General features: G+C 30.1%; 4 protein-coding genes across 4 annotated transcripts; 2 read left to right on the top strand and 2 right to left on the bottom strand.

Moving 5' to 3' along the window:
- Positions 1 to 3,181: 3,181 nt before the first annotated feature.
- Positions 3,182 to 6,446, bottom strand: LOC137831789 (calcium-binding EF hand family protein). Its single transcript, XM_068639598.2, has 4 exons — positions 6,160 to 6,446; positions 5,368 to 5,562; positions 3,914 to 4,095; positions 3,182 to 3,681 (listed from the first exon to the last, which is right to left on the bottom strand). Exons 1-4 carry the CDS (start codon positions 6,440 to 6,442, stop codon positions 3,343 to 3,345), a joined length of 999 nt encoding a protein of 332 aa, XP_068495699.1. The 5' UTR covers positions 6,443 to 6,446; the 3' UTR covers positions 3,182 to 3,342.
- A 3,300-nt stretch (positions 6,447 to 9,746) lies between these two features.
- LOC137831787 (ammonium transporter 2 member 4) lies at positions 9,747 to 11,635 on the bottom strand. Its single transcript, XM_068639596.2, has 3 exons — positions 11,012 to 11,635; positions 10,594 to 10,879; positions 9,747 to 10,505 (listed from the first exon to the last, which is right to left on the bottom strand). Exons 1-3 carry the CDS (start codon positions 11,597 to 11,599, stop codon positions 9,946 to 9,948), a joined length of 1,434 nt encoding a protein of 477 aa, XP_068495697.1. The 5' UTR covers positions 11,600 to 11,635; the 3' UTR covers positions 9,747 to 9,945.
- Positions 11,636 to 16,190: 4,555 nt separating this feature from the next.
- LOC137831788 (putative aldo-keto reductase 1) lies at positions 16,191 to 18,663 on the top strand. Its single transcript, XM_068639597.2, has 7 exons — positions 16,191 to 16,375; positions 16,479 to 16,646; positions 16,740 to 16,943; positions 17,041 to 17,213; positions 17,918 to 18,014; positions 18,087 to 18,240; positions 18,358 to 18,663. The coding sequence occupies exons 1-7, from the start codon at positions 16,331 to 16,333 to the stop codon at positions 18,534 to 18,536; spliced, it is 1,020 nt and encodes a 339-aa protein (XP_068495698.1). The 5' UTR covers positions 16,191 to 16,330; the 3' UTR covers positions 18,537 to 18,663.
- Positions 18,664 to 21,938: 3,275 nt separating this feature from the next.
- LOC137831785 (calmodulin) lies at positions 21,939 to 24,810 on the top strand. The gene is made up of 5 exons (XM_068639594.2): positions 21,939 to 22,100; positions 22,250 to 22,407; positions 22,550 to 22,630; positions 22,726 to 22,906; positions 24,585 to 24,810. Exons 1-4 carry the CDS (start codon positions 22,025 to 22,027, stop codon positions 22,858 to 22,860), a joined length of 450 nt encoding a protein of 149 aa, XP_068495695.1. The 5' UTR covers positions 21,939 to 22,024; the 3' UTR covers positions 22,861 to 22,906; positions 24,585 to 24,810.
- Positions 24,811 to 26,281: the final 1,471 nt, after the last annotated feature.

The following is a 26,281-nucleotide window of genomic DNA, read 5'->3' as shown; positions in this document are numbered from 1 at the left end:
GTAGGAGAACAAAAGGAATAGATAGATGGGGAGAAACTAGTTAATATAAAAATATTGTAAAATATTTTTGATGGAATATATATTTCTTGGTAACAGTATGAAATTTGAAATATTAATTATATATATTTTTTAATTTTAAGTTAAAACCTGAAATGAATATAAAGAAGAAATTTAATTTTAAATTTTTAACTTTGTACTTTCTATTTTATTAATTTTTTCTCTCAAATTTTTTTATTTTTAAGATTACAACAACAATTTGGTCTTTCTTTTTTCTGAGATTGATATCGTATCACTGTACTTGGTTGTAAATTGTCATCAATTAATATTTATTTATTAATGTTGTGAGTGTTAATTGAGTGTAAAGATTGCACTTTAATTCCATTTTAAAAAACAAAGAAATTGATTAAGTATTTTATTAATTGAAATCAAATGTAATAAAATAAATAATATTAAAAGTAGTTAAACCTTAACTTCTTAATTGAAAATATTAGTATGAAAAACACAGTGGGGACAAAAATCAGTGTCCTATGTTAGATGTTTTCCTGTATGAAAACTCTTTGATGTGACAGACAAGATTTAGAAAACACTTAATGTCTTTTTTTTCTTCTTTTAATAATTTGAATTGAGGTTTTGTTTAAGTGAGAGTATGAGATTTTAAATTGTTGCAAAGTGAGTTTTAGTTGAAAAGAAAAGTGAAGGAAGGCTTGGGCCAAGAAAAAGTGTCATACTCGAGGCTGCTTCTTCCTGCACCTCCATACCTTCTTGTGCCACCCCCATAAACTTTTCTTATTCCAAAAATATCCTTTTCAATATTTCGGATTACATAATCCGGAAGTCTTTTTTTAGATTCAAAATTAGCTTCTGGATTATGTAATCCGGAAGTCTTTTGTGATTAGCTTCTGGATTACATAATCTGGAAGTCTTTTCCATACATAAGATTAGCTTCCGGATTATGTAATCCGGAAGTCTTTTTTTCAGATGTGTGATTAACTTCCGGATTACATAATCTGGAAGTCTTTTCTAAATATGAATTTGGCTTCCGAATTATGTAATCCAGAATTTATCCAGATTACATAATCCATAGGCTTATTATTTCAAATCCAAGGGGCGAAAAAATAAAATAAAATAGTATTTTCATATTTAGTATGGGGTGGCACAAGAAGGTATGGAGGTGTAGGAAAAAAGAGTCCATACTCGATGTGGGACTCTTGAATTGGGCACTGGGCTTTGGGTTTTTGTTACTATGTTTGGTGATTCTGCAACTTTTTAACTAAAAATTAGAATGTCTCCTTGCACTTCCATAGGTTATTCTCTCAATCAACTCAACGTGAAAATATATTTTTATTTTTCTTGTGCCATTCCAAGTACTAGTTTCTAGATTATATAATCTGGATACGCATTTGAAAAAAAACTTCTGAATTACATAAGTTAAAAAATATTTTCAAATTATATAATTCGAAAACTAATTCTGAATTACATAAGTTAAAAAATATTTTCAAATTATATAATTCGAAAACTAATTGAAAAAAGATTTCTAAATTATTAATCCAAAAACTAATTACAAATATAAAAAAAAACTTAGAAAATACGAAAATTTCACGTGACTGAAGAAACACTCTTAAAAACTTCCTTTGTGCTTTGGAATGTAAGAACAGCAAAGTAGTGAACATTTTGTGATGATGTTGTCGGAAATGACGCATTTGTGAGGGGTCAACGTTTGGGGTAAACATTGGGACCTAGGAATCAGTCCTATAACGTGAAGCACAAGCACGCTAAAATTACTTTTCAGTTTTCATTTTGTCTATAGCTATAAATTTGTTGGGACCACCCACTTTCATCTCCAGGTCCTAATCCCTCACTTTTTTTCCATCTCATTCTCTTTCTTCCACAAGATCAATTAGCCAAAAACAAAATAAAAGAAGAAATATTTTTTAACAAAAAATGAATAAAAATAAAAATAAATAACTTTAACAAAAAGTGAATAAGGGAATAAATTTTGAAAAGTTATAAATAGATTTATTTGAATATATAGTTGTAAAAGGAACATTTTTCTTTTAAACTTTGAAATTTAATCTTACTACAATGTTATGTGTGGTGAAAGATGTTCCTTTATTTATGTATGTTTTAAAATTTTAATTTTAGTGATATAGAACTTAAAAATGTTGTTAGATATTTTATTTAATTTAATTGTGTTTAACCTCTTTTATCAATGATATATTTGTTATTTTTATTCTGAGTGACTGTGTATGCGAAGGGATTAGACTTTCAAATAACTTAACACATTAACTTATCTTATATACTATTTATTAAACTGAGAAGGATAACTTATAATTGATGATATTTTTTAAACAATCACATTTTTATAAAAGATACAATTTATTCAAGAGATTGATTATTATGCAAAAGATTAAGTGAAACTTTTAACTTTGGTTTAGACAAAATTTAGAATTTATGTTTTTTCCTAGTAAGAATGAGAGTTTCATTTTAAGAAATCTGCATGATAAAATAGTTCATTAAATATTATCGCATGATATACTAGTAAAGTAATTTCTCATTTAATTGGAGAACAAATCTAAGCATTTTTTTTTTTGGTTTTTATGCGAAATATTGGTGGTTGGATATTAAATATAGGATTGATTTTGTTTTTTTACCTACCTCTCCTCCATTAATATTAATGAATAGATGAGTATAATACTTCAAATTTTTTCTTTCTATCCATTTACAGGTCCAGAAAAGAATCCTCCCCTTCAAACCAAATAAGAAAATTTTATCCTCCCATTCTCTCTTTGACCTAAATAATGTTATACATAATTGTTTTTTTTATCAACACAAGTTTATTGAATATCTACTGAGTTTAAATAATTCATAAATTATATAATTTATTTGCTCCTTTATTCGTGACTTTTTCTCCTGTTTACTACTGCCATTAATATTTTAAGTCGTATAGGCAATTGCTTTTATTTAAAAACATTAAAGTGTTAAATGTCAATTACAGGTTTATATCTTAATAAAAATAAAACATTTTTTTTTCATTTCTCCTTGATTCATGCAATTTTTTTTTATGTTTGAAGTTGGCGTTGTCAGCACAGATATAATCACCACTTACCTTCATTTAAAATTTTACATCAATCAAATAATTTTGAAAGAAAATTACCTGCATCGGTTAAAAGGCCCATGAGCATGTTATTTAAGGCACCCCCACAATTCACATTAAGTAAAAATCATTATACAGTATACATATATATATTGCTGAAGTTTGGCTGCCATAGGGGGAAGGGGTGCGAATCCCAAATGTTCTGTAATGAGGCAAAGTTTCAAACATTACATATGAAATGTGGTCCTTTAGCTCAACTCATCTTCAACATATGACAAGTCCTGTTGCACAGGATTAGCCTCAAGTTGCTCTGCGAATTTTTGGAGTATATCCTTCACAAGTTTGGCCAGCTTTTCTTTATCTAATTCGTCACCATCTTTTTCTTTTGTTATTACATCATCAAAGACACCGTCATAAAGAAGAACAGCTGCCACCTCAGCTTGAAGTAGCGGTAGACCCAATTCCTTTGCGTTTTTCTCTAGGTAGCTCCTTATTATTTCGGTGCTACTTGAGCCATCCCTTGCATCCACTTTTTCCCGAAATACCTTCTCCACTATGGTGTTCAATTCCTGTTCATTGGCTAATAACTACAGCAATGTCCACAATGAAAGTTGTTTACATAAGAGTGTGCTGGATGGTGGGGAATAGGTACACGCTTTAATGAGTTTTTATGCATTTCAATGATGATGATTTATTTTTTATAAACTAAAAGGATGATCAGTCTTCAATTTGAAAAATGAAGATAGTATGGTGAGAATCTATACATATATTGGAAAAAAAATTGAAACATAGTATTTTTAAATAATATATGAAAGATACCTGTCTTAGCTTAGAGCCATTAAGTACTTGAATATTCCGGATAACAACAACATTCTCTTTCGAAAGTTCCTCCTCTAGATCTTGCATCACAGACTGCAGAAGCTGTGCAAACTGTGCCTGGCCCAATTTTTCTTCTCCATCCGCCCCATGTTTTCTCAACAAATCATTTAGCTTTGGAAATTCTGTTCATTTATGCTAAAAAGGTCAGTATTGTCCGACCCCATGTATATAGTGCTGACAAACATATTAAATAAATCCTAGATATCGTAATAACAGCACAATGTTGTGGCCAGTTTCAAACAATGGAAAATATACTTTATAATTCCTTTAAATGGATATAAATGTGTGCATTCTAACACATTATCTACGATTAATAGAATCATAATCTAAGAATTTCCAAAGCCAAAGAACATAGATATACCTACTACAAATCAAGCTAAATTCTACATTGGCAAATGGAAGACAAGACATTAACACAGATAACAATCACCATCGTAGGTATAAAAGGTTAAAACCATGTTGGATAACATGTGGCCTGTGAGGAAGTTAAAGCCTCCTTAATTGAGGCCCAAAAATAGAACTGTAGAAGTCAGTACCCGATTATAAAAATCCAAGGGATAAGTATTTGGTGTCCTATCCTAGCCTTGATCAGCTATACACTTTGGCAGTTGCTTATCCACAAATGAAATGTTAGATCAAAATACCCATCATAATTTTAATTCACTTTCGGAATTCATTACATCAACCATTCTAAAAGTCTGTTACTGTGATGCAAACTATAGAAACACTGAACTCGGCCAGTTCTAAGCAAGGATAAAATTTTATACATGCCCAAGGGGACTAATCATGGCAAACTAAAATCTTTCATCTTTTCCTAGATATTACATTTTTGTAACCTTATGCCAGTTGGAGGATTTCCTTTTGAAAATTGCAACTCCGTTGAGAAAAATGTTCTTCCACAACAAATCCACCAAAAAAACACTAGATTGCCATATACAATCATAATTCTTGCCTTTATCAATCTAACATAAAGCCGATCAAAGTAAATCTCAGGAGCAAAAGAAAAAAATGCGGAACCCAGATAGAGGAGAAACTCAATGTTCATGCAAGGAAAAAATTTCCATGGATAAAACATGTTATATCTTTTGATTTCGACATGTCTAAATTAATAATCGGATTTGAGACGATGCTTTCACTAAAGAGGACAATGCCAAAAGAGCATATTAACCGAGATAAAATAGGAGTCAATCAAGTGTCTCATACTTTACATCTAACAGTGAGGATCATAAAAAAAGATCATTGATAGTGATGAGAATACGAGATGAACATACAAAATTACACAGAAAAATAGTTATAAGGTACTATACAATAGTTGATTCCCCTGAAATCAAAAATCAAAAACCAAAATAAAGGGCAAAACGAAAAAAATCCTCAAACTAAAAAGTAAAATTAACCTGAGAAAGGAGGAACACCCATCTCAACTCCCATCTGGATAAGAGCATTCCGAATTTCACTCTTGCTGATTTTCCCCTCGTCTTCATCATCTAATTCGGTAAATAGACTTTCTGCTAACATGGCGAAGTCATCCTCATCCTTTAATAACAAACGGAGAGTACTTCCATCCAAGATTGACACAACAAGAGGATTATCTGCATACACACAAATGTAAAACAGCATTCGTTTTTCTTGTAAGGATTTTCAGAACCGATTGTTTGCTCGTAAAAACATAACACGAAAACTAATCCACAAGTTCTACAAATGCAACAACACTATTATCCAAGTCACGTTTCAGTCAAATTCGATCAAACAGGGAACTCAAGAATTTTCTGCTTGGCGGCATTATTTTCTCTGTACTCGACCTATTTCAGTCTTTTCAGCGGCCAGCAACCGAAAAACACAACAACAACAACAGGGGGAGATCTAAGCAATCGCGCACGAGAATTAGTGAAGAAAATAAGAAGACTCTGTGATTTCAACCCAACAAACCAACAAAATCAATTCAGACATACTCCATATGAATGCAAAAAGAGAATAAGCATCCAGGCCACGGATCTAGATACTAAAAATTACGCACTCAATCGATCATCAGTCAGTGAAAAAACTAAGTAACATCCCTTCCTCCTGAGAGAAAAAGGTTAATCTTCACAATTACTATTTTGTTTATTGTTTTTTCAGTTTTCAGCGTGAAGAGGTCGATCGCACGCACAAGTTTACCTACAGTTCGTGAGCAGAAGAAGATAATAAACCTTTGAGTTCATCGGCGATGGCGGTGATGTAGTCTCTGAGAACATCGGATGCCTTGTCGGCGGCGTAGACGGCGGAGCGGAAGGCGTCAGCGTCAGGTGCGCGGAGGCGCGTGAGAGCAGAGGCTTTGACAGAATCGGGTAATGAGAGACGAAGGAGGGAAGAAAAGGCGCGGGAATGAGCAATGTCAAGTATGGCAGCTCCGGTGAACGAACCGTCGCCTAAGGACAGATCGAGACCTCTCAGTTGCGTTCCGTCCAGTACCTGCAATGCTGCGTCTGACATTTTCGACTCTTCGGTTGGAGTGAAGAATACTTCAACTATTTCTTGCTACGCGTCTCTGTCTTTCTCTGAAATCAGATTGAACCAAATCGAATGCTATCAACCCTTTTCCACCTAACAACAAAAATAAAATTCTACATTTTATACTTTTCGTATATAAGGAAATTATTATAATAAATAATATATGCAGCAGCCACGTTAAAGTCAGTTAACAAAATAAATATTAAATGTAAAATTTACTTATTTAATATATTATCATAACTATTTATCACAGTTATGTAATAAATGTAATAAGTAAAAATGTTAATTTTACTTAAGTAGTCGAGTTGTTTTGTTTACGTTTTTCTTTAAAATTCTATCAGAATCCATCGATTTCTTGATATTATATTTCAAAATTTTAAAATTATTTTACAAAATTATGAAATGTTTTTAGAATAATTAAATAAAAGTCGTGAATCAGAAATGAAAAGAAATCAATATTTAGTTAAAAAAGAATTTGATTATATATTTGGGAGTTCCATTCCACCGGTAATACGCGTTTGAACTGAACTAGGAGACACGCATATATTTAATTTCTTAATTAAAACAGTGACATAAGAATCGTGTTTACTTGTCATGAGACGTTTTTTTCTCTCTGAATCAACTAATTTCAATTTTTAAGTGCGCAATGAAAAAAATATCTGAATCAACTCATTACAAATACGCAATCACTTTAAAGTTAAAGAAAACGTTGAATATACATTTGCAATTAATTATCATAAATATTCCGTTTACCCTATAATAAAGGAGTTATTTTTCTGGTGGATCAGTCTATACCAAAATGACTCAAGAATTAGTGGTAAACTTAAACAGTTTTATAGTTTTTGTTTTAATTCTTTTTTAATTAGAAGTGAAGTTTTATTTTGAAATTCATACTAATATTTAAAGGAAATTTTTATTGTGTATATCATCGAAATAAAATTTTAATTCTATTAAAAACTTCTATTGAACTACTTTTAATTTTTTTCTTAATTAAATGGTTAATTATTCCCATTTTCTAGACAATTAATATATTGTATAACGTCCCAAAAAAATTATATATATTATTTTTAAAACAGAAAAAAATATAAATGTTTAACTCTATCTACAATAATTGTTATTGTAGGTAACATAATTTGTTATAATAATTAGAAACAACAATAAGTATAATAGTGAGTTTATAATAATAAATAAGATCATTTGCGAGTTATCATCATTCTCATTCCATAATAATTTAAAGATATAAAATTTATTAGGACAATTTATTATTCTAAGATGTATTTTATTGGTATGTTTTATCATGTACCAAGAGTTAAAATCAATTTCAATTTTTTTTATATAAGAGATGGTTATAGCACTTATTTTTAAAAGTCTAATACAACAGTTATTAATTTTTTAAAATTCAATAAATAATATCATGTATAACTATTTATCATATATTCATATATTTCATATATCTCAACTTAATAACTTTACATGTTTATATATATATATATATATATATATATATATATATATTCAAGTAATAACATCAACTATAATTCAATAATGTTATTATAGAATATACATATTTATTTGAGTGAGACACTCTCACTAAATGAATTATCTTCACACACTAAATATGAAAATACTTTGTGATACTTCACATCACTTATGTGATAACAACTTCAGAGGAGAGAAAAATTGTCTAATATCTTCCTAACTTCAATGTCACAACAAGCATTTGAATGTCCAACCTCTAGGAAGATAATCACCACTAGTTTTTATTGCTTAAATTTTACCATTGTTCTAGCAATATAGCTTTATGAAACTAAGAAACCACAAAAGAAGGAGAATTTTTTGACATTTCTATTGCTTAAACTTTAAGGTAAGGCTTAAATGATGTGTTTTATCGCTTGATCAACCTATTAGACAGTTGAGAAATAGTGCTTTATGTAGCAACAAATTCCATTTACTTAAGCATTATGTCAAAACACAAGATAGATGCAAACTATGTTTCAAGATTTCGTAAAATCTTTTCAAGAATAAAAACAGACGAAGTTTAATGTTGGAAAGACGCACTATGACACAATTTGCTATGAACTATGTTAGGCACAACTTCAAATGGACAAATAAAACGAACTATTTAAAAACCTGAAAAAAGAGTTTTCACAAATCTCTTACTCTTAGAATAGTTCTAAATAAATAACATACAATATAAAATGTCTAAGGTTGAGATTTTTATACACATTATAGTTTAATTTGGTTTGTCTCATAACTGAGACTACATTTCATTGTTAATTAACATATCAACGATCCACTAAGACACACTAACACTACAAGTTACAAAGTAAATACTATTTGAACCCAACCACTTCTTACTAAGAACAAATATTATTTAGATCACAATCACTATTACGAAATGGACTTTAAGCCTAACTCAACCCTATAAAACCGGCTCAATGGGATGAGGTTTGCACCCACTTATATACAATCAAAGGCTCTAATCTCTAGTCGATGTGGGATCTCCAACAATCACTCCCAAATAATATAAATTATTGTTTGAAATCTAGCCACTCCTAACTATGATAAAATATTATTTGAAACAAAGTTAGCTAAACATTTGAGTATTATTTGAATCGCAATTACTCTTAGCTAAACTTGAGTTATGAGACCCAACTACTCAAGACTAAAACACAAAGATTTATAAAAAAATGATTAAAAAATCTAGGATTGCTTACTAAAAAGAAAGATTATATTATAAGTGATTATGCGATGTTAGATATATAGTCATATTAAAACCAATAATTAATTAAGATCAAAAGAATTTGTTGTTATTGAAGAGTTCTCTCAATATTTTTTTTTAAGAGATTTTTTTTTATATAAAACTATAAAAAAAAGGCATTACAAATAGTTTAGAGTCTTTGCGAGAAAATTTGAGTATCTTTGTATTTCAATATTTTGAATTTAAAAAATAAATTGACATAATGTTTTAGAATTTTATCCAAATGAGTTTAACTTCTTATACTTTTCTTAAACTAAACCAAAACATTTTTATTTTCCCTTTATTTCTCTTGTTTCTTTTATCTACCTCCTTCTTTCTTTCTGATTTTTTTAGCGATAGCTGTCTAAACTAGAATCAACAAGTGGATAAACATTACCATTTTAAGTGGAGAAAAAAAATGGAAATCATTCTTCATTGGAACAGTAACACGTAGCATTCCATAAGTTTCATAGCGCTAAAATCCTTATCACTAATTAATTTCCTTTAGTATGAAGTCAAAATCAGCTTCAAATTTTCTCTGCAACTACCAAGCCTCATTCGTTAACAATGAACGCGAATTTAAATTGGGAAACACGAATTTTAGTGAGCAGGAAGATGAGCCAAAATTGGTAGGATAGAGTTCCAAATTGGTGGATAATTCAAGATGTAGAAAGGTGATTGCGCCATCCAAGACAACGTATTGAAACAAAACATGCATGAGTTAACATTTTCTTTTTTTCTTGACTTATACCATTTGAAGTTGAGTCAATGCTCTTGGCTCTCTAACGAAGGAAAAGTCTTGTGTATCGTAAATTTTGTTGTGGTTGAGGCTCTCAAACTTGGCAGGGTCAGCATTCAAAGCGAAAGCCTCTTCCCCATGCACTGCCTTGTCACCCATTTGCAGCGCATCGGTGTGAAGCCTCAGAGGTACAATGGCTCCCACCAGCAAGCAAATCAAGCTTGTCGTAACGAAGTTGAAGATGATCACGAAAACTATGGCCCCCACTTGGATGCCCATTTGTCTTAAACCCGCTCCAGTTGCACCATTCTGGAGGCCATAGGCCAGGCCAATGTATTTTTCCCAATCGGGGACCATGTAGAAGAGACGGCACAGTTTAGGGACGGCGAAGAGGCCGGTGAGGATGCCGCCGAGAGCACCGGCGACGGCGTGGGTGTGGAACACCGCCATGGGGTCGTCGATTTGGTTCAAGAAAGGTACCTTGTCATGGAGGATCATCATTGTGTACCAGGGAACGCTTCCCGAGATCAAACCCATCAAGATCACTGCCCACCCCTGTACAACTCCTGTTTCACTTCACATATGTTGGTGGAAGTTTGAAGGAAGAAAAACCTTAAAAAAGGTTTAGGAAAAAAGGTTCATGCGTGTGTGTACCTGCGGCAGGTGTGATGCAAACGAGGCCCGTGATCATGCCTTGTATGGCTCCGAACACGGTGGGCTTACCAAAGTAGAAAGTGTCAAGTAGAACCCACATCATGATGCTAGCAGCAGCACACACGTGTGTGTTAAGGACGGCCAGAGACGCCACCGTGCTCACCGCAAACGGCCCTCCACCGTTGAACCCACTCCAACCCATCCACAGCAGGCCTGCGCCTGCAAGCCCTACTATCATGTTGTTTGATGGAAACCTTTCTCTCTCCTTCTCACATCTCGGACCCACCTATTCAACAACCTCGTATACCTTAGTCTTAGATTCTTCTTCATCGTAAATAAATGCATATTTCAAAAAGTTTAATTTTTTTTAAAAAACTACAAAATGGAGAAAGTTGAGTAAGAGGAAATGCAGACCCACCCAATAAGCTGCAGTGTAACCTGCTACTCCGGCAGAGAGGTGGATAACATAACCTCCAGAGAAATCAATAACCCCAAGCTGCGCCAACCACCCTTCGGGGCACCAAATGCTAAACGCGGTGACTGTGTAGGAACAAGTAAGCCAAAGAGGAACAAACAGCATCCATGCACGGATGTTCATTCTCCCGAGTAACGCCCCAGCTATGAGGATCAAAGTAATCCCCGCAAACACGCCCTGAAAAAACACCATGGTAGCGGTGGGAAAGAGCCCCAGAAACGCTTTCCCAAGAAGAAAGTCCTGGTCCAGCGCCACCCCTGGTTTCCCCAAGAAGAACACCATTTTCTGGCCGAATGACATGCGGAAACCCCACCCCACCCAGCAGAGAAGAACCGCCGGGAATGCGTAGAAGGCCATGAAAGCGGAGTTAACGGCCCATGTTTTTTTCACAAGGCTTCCGTAGAGAATAACCAGCCCTGGAATGCTTTGGAGACCCACCACCGTCGCTGCCATTAACTGCCACGCATTGTCTCCTTTGTTTAACCATTCTGGGCTCGCCTCGTCTGGCAAAAGGTTCGGAGGAAACTCCATCGATGACCCTATAGCTCCTATGTCTTTGCCTCTAGATTTGGGTGCGCAATGCCAAGGCTCTATGATGCTCAAGTTTATTTGGTGGTTTTATAGAATGAATCTTTTGGGAGTGTTTACGTAAACAATAATCACATCGCTTTGTCATTTTGTTGACTTGGATGAGATGAGAGTATGAGACATTATGAAGCCGGCTTTGATGGTGGACAAGGAAAAATATTTTTTCTTTATTCATTCATTCATCGTATATGCTTCGCGGCATGCACCATCTTTAATTTTGGATGATGTATTGTAATCGAAAATCGGTAGCAAATAATTATACTGTAAAATCCGCATTGTTTTAGAACAATACCACATTTTTCTCAGAGATTAACTGACCATATTTTAATACAGAAAATAAAAGAGCATAAGAAAGAAAGAGGAAGAAGACAACAAGAGTTATAAAGAAAGAGAGAGAACAAACAGAAAAGAGGTAGATACGAATTCGTACCAGGGTTTTGTTTCATCTTATATATACTGAAAAAAAAAGTCATTTAAATCAAATAAAATTTGTTATTATTTTTTTATATTTATTATCTCGTTCATATTTTCAATTTTCTCTCATATACAAGACAAATTATATGATGTTATAGTTTTTTAAGGAACATATATCATAAATGAAAGCTATACAACTCATGTTTGCTGCCATTCAAATTTATTCTCTTTTTTATGAAAAATAATCAAGTAACAACAGTATCAAATTGTAAAACAGTCTTTACAAAAAAAATATCGGTGTAAACCAGCTAATTTTTTTTAACAAAAAATAAATAAATAAAATTAAAATGGATACGGAATGTCCCAACCTTATACAACAACTTAACAAACAACTTTAAAAACAAAGAAAAGTAAAAAACAGAGGTGAGAATTGTAACAGCTGCTGGGCAAAATCTCAGCCCCATCCTACATGTCCCCAAAAGAACTTAAGCCTTCACAATCATGCAGAAATACAAATACAAAGAATGATTGGCACGCTTAAAACGGACCACCTTACCACTACCTATATATTCAATCGAACCTATGCTTCAGCTGCTTGAAACAAGTCCTCCACGTTCTAGTCCAAACACAAAACGCCAAAAAACTGCAGCTTAATGAAAAAGCGAGAACACGTACACTACTACTACTCCTCCTCTACAGCTTTGCATACATTAACCAGCAGCTTACAAGCCCAACTTACGTCATACTCCACACTGTATTTATTGAACCACAGTGTATAGTTACTTAAACCTTGCCTCCAGGACCATCAACCACCAAACTCCCATAAAATCTTTCAAAAGCTTTCCCTCTACTTTCTCCTAAGATGCATGTTATTATGCTCCATTCCTGGTTTACCTGCAACAAGAAAAACTACCTTCCACACCTCTCAACTAATTCACAGATACAGAAAACATGCCATATCAATACGTGTTAATAATTAAAACTATTTTGTTGACACCTCACAGCCTCACATGCCTTACGTATTGACCAAAATAGTTACTCACTTTGCAGCAATCTAAATTATTTTGTTACCATGTTAATACAAGTTAAAGGTGATACAATCCAATCAGAAAAAGAGAAAGTAACTTTTCTTTCTTTATGTTTCAACCATACCCAAGATTGTACTTGTGCCAAAGTGAATATTTCCTCTGCGTCTACCTTTGCTTGGTTAAAAATAACCTTGTTTCTATGCTTCCATATACACCAAACAATTGAGACCCAGAGACTTTTCCATAGCCTATTACCCTAAACTCTAAACCAGATAGTTGATTATTAACTTAAATGATTCTTAATTTTTTTTATAGGATTTCAAATTTATTATATTAACAAATTTAAAACACTGTCATACTACATTATTATAATTTTTATTTTTTCTTTAAAGCTAGAATCCTAACTAGCAAGCTCAAACCCTTATAACTCTAAAAGGCCAACTTATAATTTAATAACTGAGAAATCTAAAATCTTTAATTTATAAAGACCTAACTTATAATTTTAATACCTAACAAACCTCAACTCTTTAAAAGTATAACTTTGAATCTAAAATGGAACTTATAAGTTATATACCCTAACTATATTCAGTTCTAGAAGCCCAACTCGTAAGTTATATATTACCTAACTTGAAACTTATAGGGCAGGTCTATGTAGTCATGTGTTAACCACTGTAAAAGGGTTGAGATACCCTTTTGTATCCCTCTTAATTTAATTTTATTCTTTGTTGATAAAAAAAAATTCATTTTGACCACTATAAACTTTATCGGCATATAAGTGAACCAAATAGAAATAAATGTAAAAAAATTCATTCTTTTTCATTCTTATTTTCTTATATTCTTATTTTCTTATAACTATAGGCGTAGGTTTATCTAATTAGACGTTAAGATTTAGGGTTTAGAATTTCGAATGATGATAATGAATTAGCAAAAATTTCGTTAAGAATATATCTGCTAAGTATGGTTGGGAGAAGGAAAATTGATTAAGGGTGGTAGATCATTTGGTACTTCTATTGTATCAGTGTTTAATATTATGCCATGTTATTAAATATTTAAGTAATGAAATAGACGTTGGTCATAGTATGCAAAATCCATAGTACGAGTATTTGAATATGCGAGTTGAATTTAATGAATCCAATTCAATTATGGCCTCTCCATGATTGGTGAATGTTTGGTCGGTTCAAGTTTCTAGTTTGCTGTGTGATGTAACAAAAAACAATGAATAATGTAACATACACCTTGAGGTGAGTGTTTGCTCATTAATTTTTTTAGGTATCCCAATGTGCACTCAAGTTTTTCTTTCTTTCTTTACTATAAGACACGTTAATGATTGTTCATTTGGCTCTTAAATATTTAAGTCAATGATGGATGCATAATTATATTATGCATACGTTATTACACCACCATCCACCAACTTAATAATTCATTCGGCATCTTTTATTTTTAAATTTTTAATTATTATTTACAAATATTATTTATGTTATTTTTAGGATTATTATTCACATTAACAATTATTATATATATTATTATAATTATAATTAATATTAGAAATAAAGGTGGAACTCGAACTCAAGTTCTTTGGATGATCAAAGAAACTTTAACCATTACATTAAACAATTTTGATTATCATGTTATAATTATTATTATATTTACTGGTGGAAAAACAGGCGCAATTACGTCTGTCTATCCACATTTTCTTCTTTTACTCAATTTTCACGATAATAGAAATGTAGCATATATACAGAAATAATTTTGGATGAGTCGAAATTGAGAAGTAAAAAAATAGAGTGTAGAGAGTAATTGAAAGTAGAGGTTATTTTATTTTATAAGTGAGATTTGGTGTGGAAATGTGCAAGAGTATGCTCTCTTTGTTGCCTTAAAATGAGGAATTAAGGGAAGCCTAGAGGAGTAATATAAAAACTGTACATTAATATTAATTTAAAGAATTAAATATTTTTTTAAGTAATTATATGAAATGACAATCCATTGTATTAATAAAAAGACATATATTAAATAAGGGTAGAATCAAAAAAAAATTGTGTACACCAAAAAATGGTTATAATAGGGAATCCCCTTTATATATAGGTATAAAGTAGTATGATTATTAATATTAATATAAACATTATTAATATTACTAATATATTTAATATCATTTATATTATTATTCAAATTAATAACATTATTAATTATTATAATAATATTATTAAATATCATTAATTAATAATATTAATAATATTATCAATATTATTAATATTATTTATTAATATTATTAATATTATTAAATATTATTAATACTAGAAGGAAGCGCATCCACATATTTTTTATTTTTACTATTATTGTTTGTATATTTATATTAATTTAAATAAAATATAGATTTATGTGTATTCGAACGTATGAGAGACCCAAAGAGTATGAGAGACCTACATAAAGTATGAGAATCCCACACAAGGAATGAGAGTCATGTTATTGTGTTTTAAGAGATTTGAGAAATAAGAGAGATAAGGTGAGAAAGAACTAAGAAAAAAAAATGGTGATAAAATCTAAAAAATTCAAATTGGAAAGCAAAGATCTCCTTGAAAATTGAAAACATGAAGATATATTTTAAAAAATTAAATTAAAAAAATGGTTCTACATTCAAAACTGTTTTTGATAATTATTTTAATATATTTAAAAAAAATAAGAAATGACGCAATACCAATAATATAATAATAAAATTAAATATTAATATAAAGATAAAAAAATAAAAAATTAAGAACAATTAAATAAAAAATCTCCTATATATATAAATTATTAGATATTATATATTATTAATATTATTCATATTATTTATATTATTTATATCACTAATATTGTTAATACTATTAATATAATTAATATTATTAGTTTTATAATGTAAATAGTATGCATATATTAGTAATATATTTATTATTATTTATAAATATTAGTTATGATTTTATAATTATTTATATATATAAATAATAGGGAAATTATTTAGGAATTCAAGTTGGTGGGTAATTACTTTTTGTTGCGTTGTGCCAGGTAATGGTGCAGTCAATGTTTCACACGTATAACAATGATTTGTCTAATTATTTGACAACACAGTTTTCTACAAACAAGTTGATGTTGATAAAAGGAGTCAGGTTCATCAACCCCACGGCACTTGCAGGTGAAGACTAATAGAAGAAAGAGAGTGAGTTGGAACATTTGTAGAGAAATTTGCAGAGGAACAGAAAACATGGCAGATATTCCTCGAGTGAAGCTTGGAAGCCAAGGCCTGGAGGTTAGTTTTTGTGTTGTTGAATTTTTTATTTGATATGCTTCTCTCAAATACTCCTTCTCATCTGCTGTCTTCCTTGTCTTGTTCCATTCATTTTCTTTATAAGGTTTCTAAGTTAGGATTTGGGTGTATGGGCCTAAGTGGAGTTTACAATGATCCTGTTCCTGAAGAATTTGGCATCTCTTTGATCAAATACGCTTTCAGCAAAGGGATCACTTTCTTTGATACTTCAGATATTTATGGACCACATGTCAATGAAGTTTTGGTCGGAAAGGTTAACAACCTTAACACTTTTAACATGTCTGTTTCACTTTATCAAATAACAATCGACAGTGTAAACTAACATCAGATTTTGATAAACTCTCAGGCGCTCAGGGAACTCCCTCGTGATCAAATTCAGATTGCCACCAAGTTTGGGGTTGTCAAAAAGGTTTCGGATAATGTGATAGTGAACGGTTCTCCTGAATACGTTCGATCCTGTTGCGAGGGAAGCCTCCAACGCCTTGGTGTGAGCTACATTGATCTGTATTATCAGCACCGTGTTGACACCTCTGTACCAATCGAGGACACTGTGAGTGTGCCATCAAACACTTTTTTCGACTTCTTGATGTGAGATTCATGTGGTGACTCTGTGATTTATATGGTGTTGGGTTTTCTTTGAATGACAGATGGGTGAGCTCAAAAAGCTGGTGCAAGAGGGGAAGATAAGGTACATAGGATTGTCAGAAGCCAGCCCTGACACAATTAGGAGGGCACATGCAGTTCATCCCATCACTTGTGTGCAAATGGAGTGGTCTCTCTGGACTCGTGAAATTGAGCAAGATATTATTCCACTTTGCAGGTACTTCTCCATTGTGTCTCTGATTGTAGAGAGAAAAGCTCCTATTAGCAGAAAAATGTACAAATGACTCCTAGGACTTTCGAGAGACCTGAACTCTCCCGTAACAATCTGAATTCCCTCTTCAATCACAGGATAAAATCTTTCCCTCAAACCTTTTTCTTGTTTTTCTTGTTTACAAGCAGCATTCTTTTCTAATTATCTCAGCCTCTTAGTCACTAACTTTAATTATTCTATGTAACTGAGGATTCCTATCTGGTTTCTACAGCCTTTATTTGGTCTCTTTGTTTTGCAGTCTATTAATATTTTGAGACAAATTCAAAATTGTTTGTTGAATCATTTGGTTTATGGTTATATATCTCTAATGGTTTCAGAAAAGGCAGCTACATACCGTAGTTTATTCTGTGACATCTTTGAACAAATGTCTTGTACAGTTGAACTGCACCGTGTGTAGTTCATTATCCAGCCATTCAGATTATTATATTATAACCTTCGCATATAAATTATCAATTATAGAAAACATGAATGGTTAGGAACCAATTTCTTTCAATCGAAGAAATTTGTTTATTTTCTACAGATAAACTTTTGATCAAATAGCTTCAGTTGCTTCGATTGCAACCCTTCTACTTTGTGTACACTCGACCAAGTTATTTCTTTCACTTCCTTCGTGAATCTTGATTATATGACTTTGGTGACAACACTGACAGGGAGCTTGGAATCGGAATAGTGCCATATAGTCCCCTTGGGAATGGATTTTTTGGTGGCAAGGCTGTCACAGAAAGTTTACCTGAAAACGGTTTTCAGGTATGGGCTTAATTCTTATCCTTCTGGTGACAGTTGAACTTGTTCATTGTTCACCAACATTTCTTTCCGCAGGCATTCCTACCAAGGTTCCAAGGGGAGAACTTAGAGAAGAACAAAATCTTATATTCTAGGATTGAAAAGTTGGCAGAGAAGCACGGACATACAGCTTCACAACTTGCTCTCGCATGGATTCTTGGTCAAGGAGATGATGTGGTACCCATCCCCGGTGAGCATTTGTTGTACCTGAATCAAATTTGAAAATGCATTTTGTTTGGAAATGAGCTCATAATATGAATTGTGTTTTTCCTGTGAATTAACTTTCTGTAATTGTTATGTGTTGTAGGAACAACCAAGATAAAAAATCTTGATAGTAATATTGGTTCACTGGAAGTGAAGCTCAGCAAAGATGACTTAGAGGATATAACAAACGCTGTACCAATATCTGAGGTGGCAGGGAATCGGACTAATGAAACATTTTCTAGATGTTCATGGGAGTCTGCTAATACCCCACCAAAAGCGTAACTGGTTTCTAATCTCCTTGAATCCCTCACAATCGTAAAACTTATGCAAAACTTGTTGTGTTCTTAATTATGCACATGCTGTTGAATTACGAGACTGTTTGATCAAGCCAATAAATTCATCATAGTTCTGGACATCCTACAACTAAAAGTAATAAAAAAATATTTATATTTATGCATCTTTTATGATTATGTGAAAAAAAATAATCACATAAAAAAAAGCTAGAACTCTTCATAAAAGGACTAGACTAAATTTAGTTATGTACTTAAATAACATAACTGGACCGCCATTCATTTCACCCTCCGACAAGGCTAATGCTCGTTGATGGTTACACCAATACATAAACATGGGTACGGCTTATTGTATTACATAATTTTTTTAATTAACTAAAGACTAATTAATTAGAAAATGTACCTACTTGAATTCGTTTCTTTGGTAGGTGAATAATGGCAATAATAGATGAGTTTTTGTGACATGATCTTATAACTTCCCTTACATATATTTAGGCCATTCTATATTTTCAGAATTTTAATGATTCAAAAGGTATTTTAAAACTAAACCAACAAATAATAAAAAATAATTTTTTCATAATATTTTTATGTTAAATATGTTATTATATATATATTTATTAAGTATGTTCACCATAAAATGTCAAATTTATAAAATTATTAAAAAATAACCTTATATTTTGTTTATGGATAATGTTATAAAATAAAATTTTAACATGTTATATTTTTTTATGAATTTAATATATATATATATATTAACATGTTATACGACTATTTTTATGATAAGTTTAATGAATTAAAACTAATAAGTTGTTTTAAGAGGCGAGTCCTTTGGAATGATATTATTTGAGTGAGTTCGGATAAATTTTCAATGTTTTAATTTTATTTTTTCATCTTATTTTTAATTTTTAATTTTTCTTTAACTCTTTTATCTCTATCTTCTCCTATAATTATAAAATTAATACATAATAAATCGTTCATATTCACTTTATAAAAAAATATGTTAATAAATTTTTGAAAAAATATGATATTAAAGTGCATAATCGTTTATTTTGTTACAAAATATTACTGAATTTTATCAATATACTAATTAATATATATATATATATATATATATATATATTACATAATAATTTTATAAATTTGTAATTATTAATGGAATTTATTTCTGCGAATAATACCATAGATCATTTGTCTTTTAAATTTTTTATAATAAGTTTGTCAGTCAAATAAATTTTTGATGCAGATCGATGATAGACAAACTATATGTCATTTTTTTAAAACATAGGTTATCCAAATCCCGGTAAAGACACGCTATAATGACTGAATAAAAATCAAAGTCAATTGTTGGAATACATGTATCTGCATATTCATATTTACCGCCATAAACAATCAATATTTTTATAATTATTTACGAAAAAAAGTAGGATACAGTAAAACAATCAATAATTAATACTTGAAACGACTGAAATTTACAAAAAAAATAATCAATAATTAATATTCAAACGACTGATATAATCAATAATTATTTACGAAAAAAAGAGGATAAAATATGTTTTTCCAAAAGTTTGACTGAAATTGATTTGGCCAAGAAAGTAAGAAATCTGAGTTTGAAAAAAGGTACTGGCATTGATTGAATGTTTATTTAGAAGAAAGTAACCTACATGAAACGACATCGTGTGCCTTTAAAGTCTATGGCTAAAACTAAACTTATAGAATACGCCAACCATCAAATCCCCCACTTTTTAAGGACTAATTTTCCCCTTCTCCATGACTTTTTCACAACTAAACTTGACAATGCTCTCGCTATTGAGAAAAATTTAAATAGAAATTTATTTTATAAAATAAATAATTAATTATTATACTGATTAAATTAGATATTATTTACGGATTAAAAATAATTTTAATTTTTAAATTAATTTATATTATTATTAAATGATTTTTAAATTTGTATATAATTAATTATCAAAGTTTTAATTACTAATTATTTATATTCTAAATTTGGTAGAAAAAAGTTGTTAACTAATTAAATACCAATTTAAAAACTATTTAATAATAATAAAAATTAATTTAGAAATAAAAAAAAATTTAGTTTTCAAAATGGTCTCTAATTTGGTCACTATACCAATTAATTATTTTTTGTCTCTAAAATTGGTTTCTAATTAATGATTTTTTTATATTGTCTTATTTGTTTTTCTCCTGCTTAAATAATAATATAAATTTATATTTTAACTTTTCTAATAAAATTGAATTTGTTAAAAAGATAATTGAGTATTTTTATCAAAATAATTTCTGTATTAATAATACTCTTAAGGAGTGTCATTAATTTTTGTGGGTACAATTCATTTTTCCACTTTCCCTGCCTTTTGGTCAACTTCTTATGTTAATTTCCGAATGCTACAACTCACATTTCTCCACTTTAATTTCATTATATTTTGTTCACTATAAATTACTTGTTTGTCTTAAAGTTGAAAAATTAATTTTCATATTTTAAGCAAAATATATATCTTAATCTAAGTATATAAATAAAATTAATTTAAGTATACAATCTAACCATATTTATTAATTTGTGGTTATAACAATTTCCTTTATATCTTCAATTTTTACAGACAAAAAGAAATTAATTTCACCAAAACTCTAAATTACCCGAACATCATATAAACAAAAAGAAGTAAACGATTTTTTAATTAGATACAACTTATTGTGTTTTATATATTTAGGTTTTTAACATACTTTAAAAAATTACAAAAATAATATATATGGTTATTTTAATATGATAACTATATATAATATTCATCAATTTTAGTGATAGTTAATTTATTGATTAACATTTTTAAAATATTCTCTTGTTCTAATAATATTTTATATTATACAAAATTTAAATAAACAATTTTATTCATAAAATGTGAATGTATATGTCGTAAGTCGTTTGATACGTGTGTGTAAAAGAAGTTCAACGCTTATACGTCGTACGTATGATTTAATTGTTGTTTACAAACTTAGGTACATTCTTGACCTTCTTTCTTACGAAAACCAAATTGAACAGTCCAGTTCAAATACATGGACTCTAGTTAGTCAAAACGACCACATTTTTTCAGTTTAGTTATTAAATTTATGTATACAATCATCTTATTTCGTTTTTCCATTATTTTTATATTTGTATTATGCGTATATATATTATTTCTCTATTTTTTATTTATTTTTTTCCTTTTATGTTTTACTGAGACAACTCAAAAATAAGTGTATACCAACATGTAGAATCTTCCTCAAAAATAAATAATTGAAAGAGACAATATATATATATATATATATATATATATATATATATATATATATATATATATATATATATATATATATATATATATATATATATATATATATATGACATGAATGCTCTCTCGTCTCTGCATAATATGAGCAATGAGCTTGTATTGTGGTGAAGGTTAATTAGGTATTTGTGTATTATTGTAGAAAGTGAGGATGAAGGAGACCTTGAGGGAAGAACAAATTGGTGAGTTTTTGGAGGCCTTTTGTCTCTTTGACAAAGATGGAGATGGTAAGTATGTGTTCTTTAAGTCTGTTTCTGGGTTACTTGATTAAAACCAGTTACTCATATATAATACTTTTAGTTTTCTTTTCATTGCTGAATTTTTCTCTTAATTTTCTTGATTATATACACTTCATTCCATGTCTGTTCTGTTAAAGGCTGCATAAACATCGAAGAATTAGGCACTGCGATCAGATCACTAGATGAGAATCCAACGCTGGAGGAGTTGCAGATCATGATGAGTGAAGTGGATACAGACTGCAACGGAACCATAGAATTCGGAGAATTCTTGAATCTCATGGCCAGAAAAATGAAGGTGCATCAAAACAAATTACATGCTCATAGTTCAAAAAACTTTATTTTCATACACTGTAGTCTTGAATCATGATTTAGATGCATATTACAAATGAACTAGCCTTGAATCATGCATGCTGATTGTATTGTATTATTGGGAGAAGGAAAGTGAAGCAGAAGAGGAACTGAAGGAAGCTTTCAGAGTGTTTGACAAAGATCAAGATGGTTATATATCAGCCAGTGAGGTTAAATTGTTGATTTGATGGGAGAATTATGAGTGTTTGTTAATTAATTTAAATTGTTGAATAAAATGGGTTAATGTGTATGTGTGTGGGTGCAGTTGAGGTCTGTAATGAGAACTATTGGAGAGAAGGTGACTGAGGAAGAAGTGGCACAAATGGTGAAAGAGGCTGATTTAGATGGTGACGGCCTCGTTGATTATGAAGAGTTTGTGAGGATGATGTTGGCTGCATAATCACATCAATGAAAAATACACACAATTAAATATATTTTTATGTTTGGTTAGTATTAATTCCTGGACTTTAAATGCATTTTTTTCTTTGTTTTTGCCTGCCTAATAAATTTGAGAATAAAATTGACAAGATGCTATACAACTTTAAAGTCATTCTACACTTGTCACGCAAGATTAAGGATGGAATTTTTATTCAACAAGTGAACTCCTCTAGATTTCAACTAATGAAACAAGTTTTCACATTTTGATTTTTTTTTAAATTTATTATATAATTTGATTTTTCTTTATAACTTTATTACAAAAACCACTAATTTAAATGTTTGTAAATTCCAAAATTATATTTCACATATGATTTTTAATATATTTATAATAATAATAGAAATAATTCATTTCACTAATCAAAGTTGAATTAATGGGAACGTCTACTAGATGTATTTTTTACATCGGGAAACCTTTTCGGACCATAATTTTTGTCATGTTGATTGCGGTCGTATCATTACTTGAAGTTGGTTGTTCACGACCTATAGGAATCTTCTAGTTTGTTGTAGACTTTTGCTGTATTGGGACACAAAAGTGTCAAGATGTTTATGTAAAAGTTCTATTGTATTACTTTTCCTACTAGCATGCTCAACTATGTCATAAAACTTCTTTCACAAGCCATCGTATCTTTCAACTTGTGGATCTTTGTCCTTGGTTCCATATGATGATCTTATGTAAGTGTATTTTCAACTTATATTTTTACTTCATCTCGTCAATACATACTTGGTTGACACTTTTATGACTTTCTCTTGTGCAAGGCTAACCTGTAAGTGTCAACACAAAATCTCCCTAAATTCAAATAAGAAATAGGTGTAACATACATGTGTGTGAGCATGTATGTACGTGTGTATGCACGTGTGTACGCGCGTGTGTGATTAATGTTTAATTATGTCATGTTATTAAATCTTTAAGTGATGAAATAAACATAATGATCTAAAGTCAATGTATCCATCAAAGTTCAACAAAGTCGTCAGAATTTTTCGAGAACAAAGATTTGGTTAATTGTTGTGATGTTTGTTGCCAATGAAAACTTTGATTGTCAGGTCAAAATTTAACTTATTATTAAAATTGATTTTCTTGTTCTACTTTGTTAATATAATAATTAAAAAAAAATATTATAAATAAATATTTTCAAATATACAAATTGTATTTTAGATTTAGAATAATTAATTTAAATTGTGGTTTAACGTTGCTTTTAAATTAAAATAGATAATCAAGTATACGAAAAATATTAAAGAAAGATAATTTGAGATTATTGTAATAAGTATTTTTTTTACTAATTTATTAATAACATGGGTAACAATGATTTGTCTAATTATATGACAACACATTCATCTACAAACAGAATATTTATTAGGATTAATATGTCTTCTGCTAGGGTAGAAAGGTATAACCGAAAGGATGCATTGAAAAATATAGTTGAAAGGTTTAGTAAATATATATATATATATATATATATATATATATATATATATATATATATATATGGTAGAAAGGTCCGATTTAATAAGACTCAAACTAATAGGTGTGTTTAAAATAATATTGGATGAAAAATAAAGGCTCAAATAGGTTATATGTCCAATAAGAAGATGTTATAAATAGGACATCAGTCTAAGAGGTAAGTAGAATGAATTTTATCTAATGATTATATGAACCATTTCTAACTTTGGCATCGGAACGCTTTGCAGGTACACACCTAACTGTGAGAGGAGACCAAGAGAATAAGCCAAAAATATAGTGGATCTAGCCTAGCTTAATAAACTAGTCAGACTCATCCAACATGAATAGTCCAATTTGAAGAATACCATTTGAGAGTTCAACTTGAGAAGTTAATATACTTAGTTTGAAGAGTGTTTCTCGCCTTTTTGTAAGAACATTATATATTTAATGAATGATAATTATTCTTATATGAAATAGATTGAGACTTTAAATTACTTCCGTATAGTATGGATCCAATTCTTTCTAGTGAGAAATCCCAAAGAGAGAGGATGTTTACAAAAACTCTATGCATTAGGATGAATGTTTGAACTATAAGAAAAAAATATTATATAGTTAAGTTGAATTGAATACATGCTCTTATCACGTATTTATATATCTTTTTGAATTCAAACTATTAAATATATATTAAATAATAATTACGAAATATAAATAAATTTTATAATAATAATATTTAGTAACCTATAAAGATATGTTTAGATGAATGTATCTTAAATATTATAATTTAATATTATATTAAATTAATAGTTATTAGCTTGAAGATATTAAATTAACAATTATAGGTTTAAACGTTATGATTGTAATTAGAAGTATGATAAATAGGGAGTATCAATTTTGTAACATCCCTTTTTTTTTTCTTTTGTTAATATATTATACATACAATATCTAATTAACATGTAAACATATATTAGGTTATCATATTTGTATCTCAAAAAGATATCCCTCTTCATAGGGAATTAACATATACATCAAAAGTTTTTAAAAAAAAAAAACAAAAGAAACAAAGCATTCAAAGGTAAATCTATCCAATACTCCAGCTGCTCACTGAGGAGCTCTATTACCTGCAATCTCATCTGCTCCCGTGTAAAACACGATCATCACAGATAAAGAAACAAACACAAACAATAACAGGGTAAGCTAGCTATATAAAAAAAATTCTATATAAATTCATGTCAAATTAATCAACATAATTCATCAATTCTCATACAATTTCTCAAATCATCAAGTGTCTATTAAATTTCATAATTCATCTTTTCACATGTCAGACCTCTACTGACTCATAACACATAGACACTTGACTCTACTTCCGGAAGACTCGTGCGTTGACTTAGACTCAGAGATCTGCACTTGTCATACTACATCACTGTGAAATCCACACAGCTATGCGCATAATTAATCTCAATACCATCTCTCTCCTAGTATGACAGGGTTAATTCATATAACAGGTCAAGTTAATTATCTTTCAAACAACTTACCCATTCATATGAACCTCCTTCGACTCTCACCACCTGAATAACTTCATCTATATGATTCCATTATCTCAGGAGAGTCAGGATATCTCCTTCTAGACGAATCCCTAGTCAATGCACATCCTAAACAATCTTAACACGGTATTTTCTTTCCTGAAAATACTATGTCTCGATCAGAATTCATATTTTGAACCTCATAATATCCACCATTAAACAATCAAATCATACCAATGTTTAGAATTTCCCAAAATACACAACAATTCATTGACTAATCATATAAATGTCTAATTAAAGAGATTTTCAATTAACTATACATGAAATATAAGTTTACATACTTTATAAGAAAAACTATATAGAAATAAATAAATCAATCTCTTAAAAGCAAATAAATAAATAAAAAGTTTAATATATATATATAT

The sequence above is a fragment of the Phaseolus vulgaris genome, chromosome 6 (genome assembly GCF_051622355.1).
Source record: "Phaseolus vulgaris cultivar YP4 chromosome 6, ASM5162235v1, whole genome shotgun sequence".
NCBI classification, from domain to species: Eukaryota; Viridiplantae; Streptophyta; class Magnoliopsida; order Fabales; family Fabaceae; genus Phaseolus; species Phaseolus vulgaris.
This window is presented reverse-complemented; position numbering and strand designations above follow the sequence as displayed.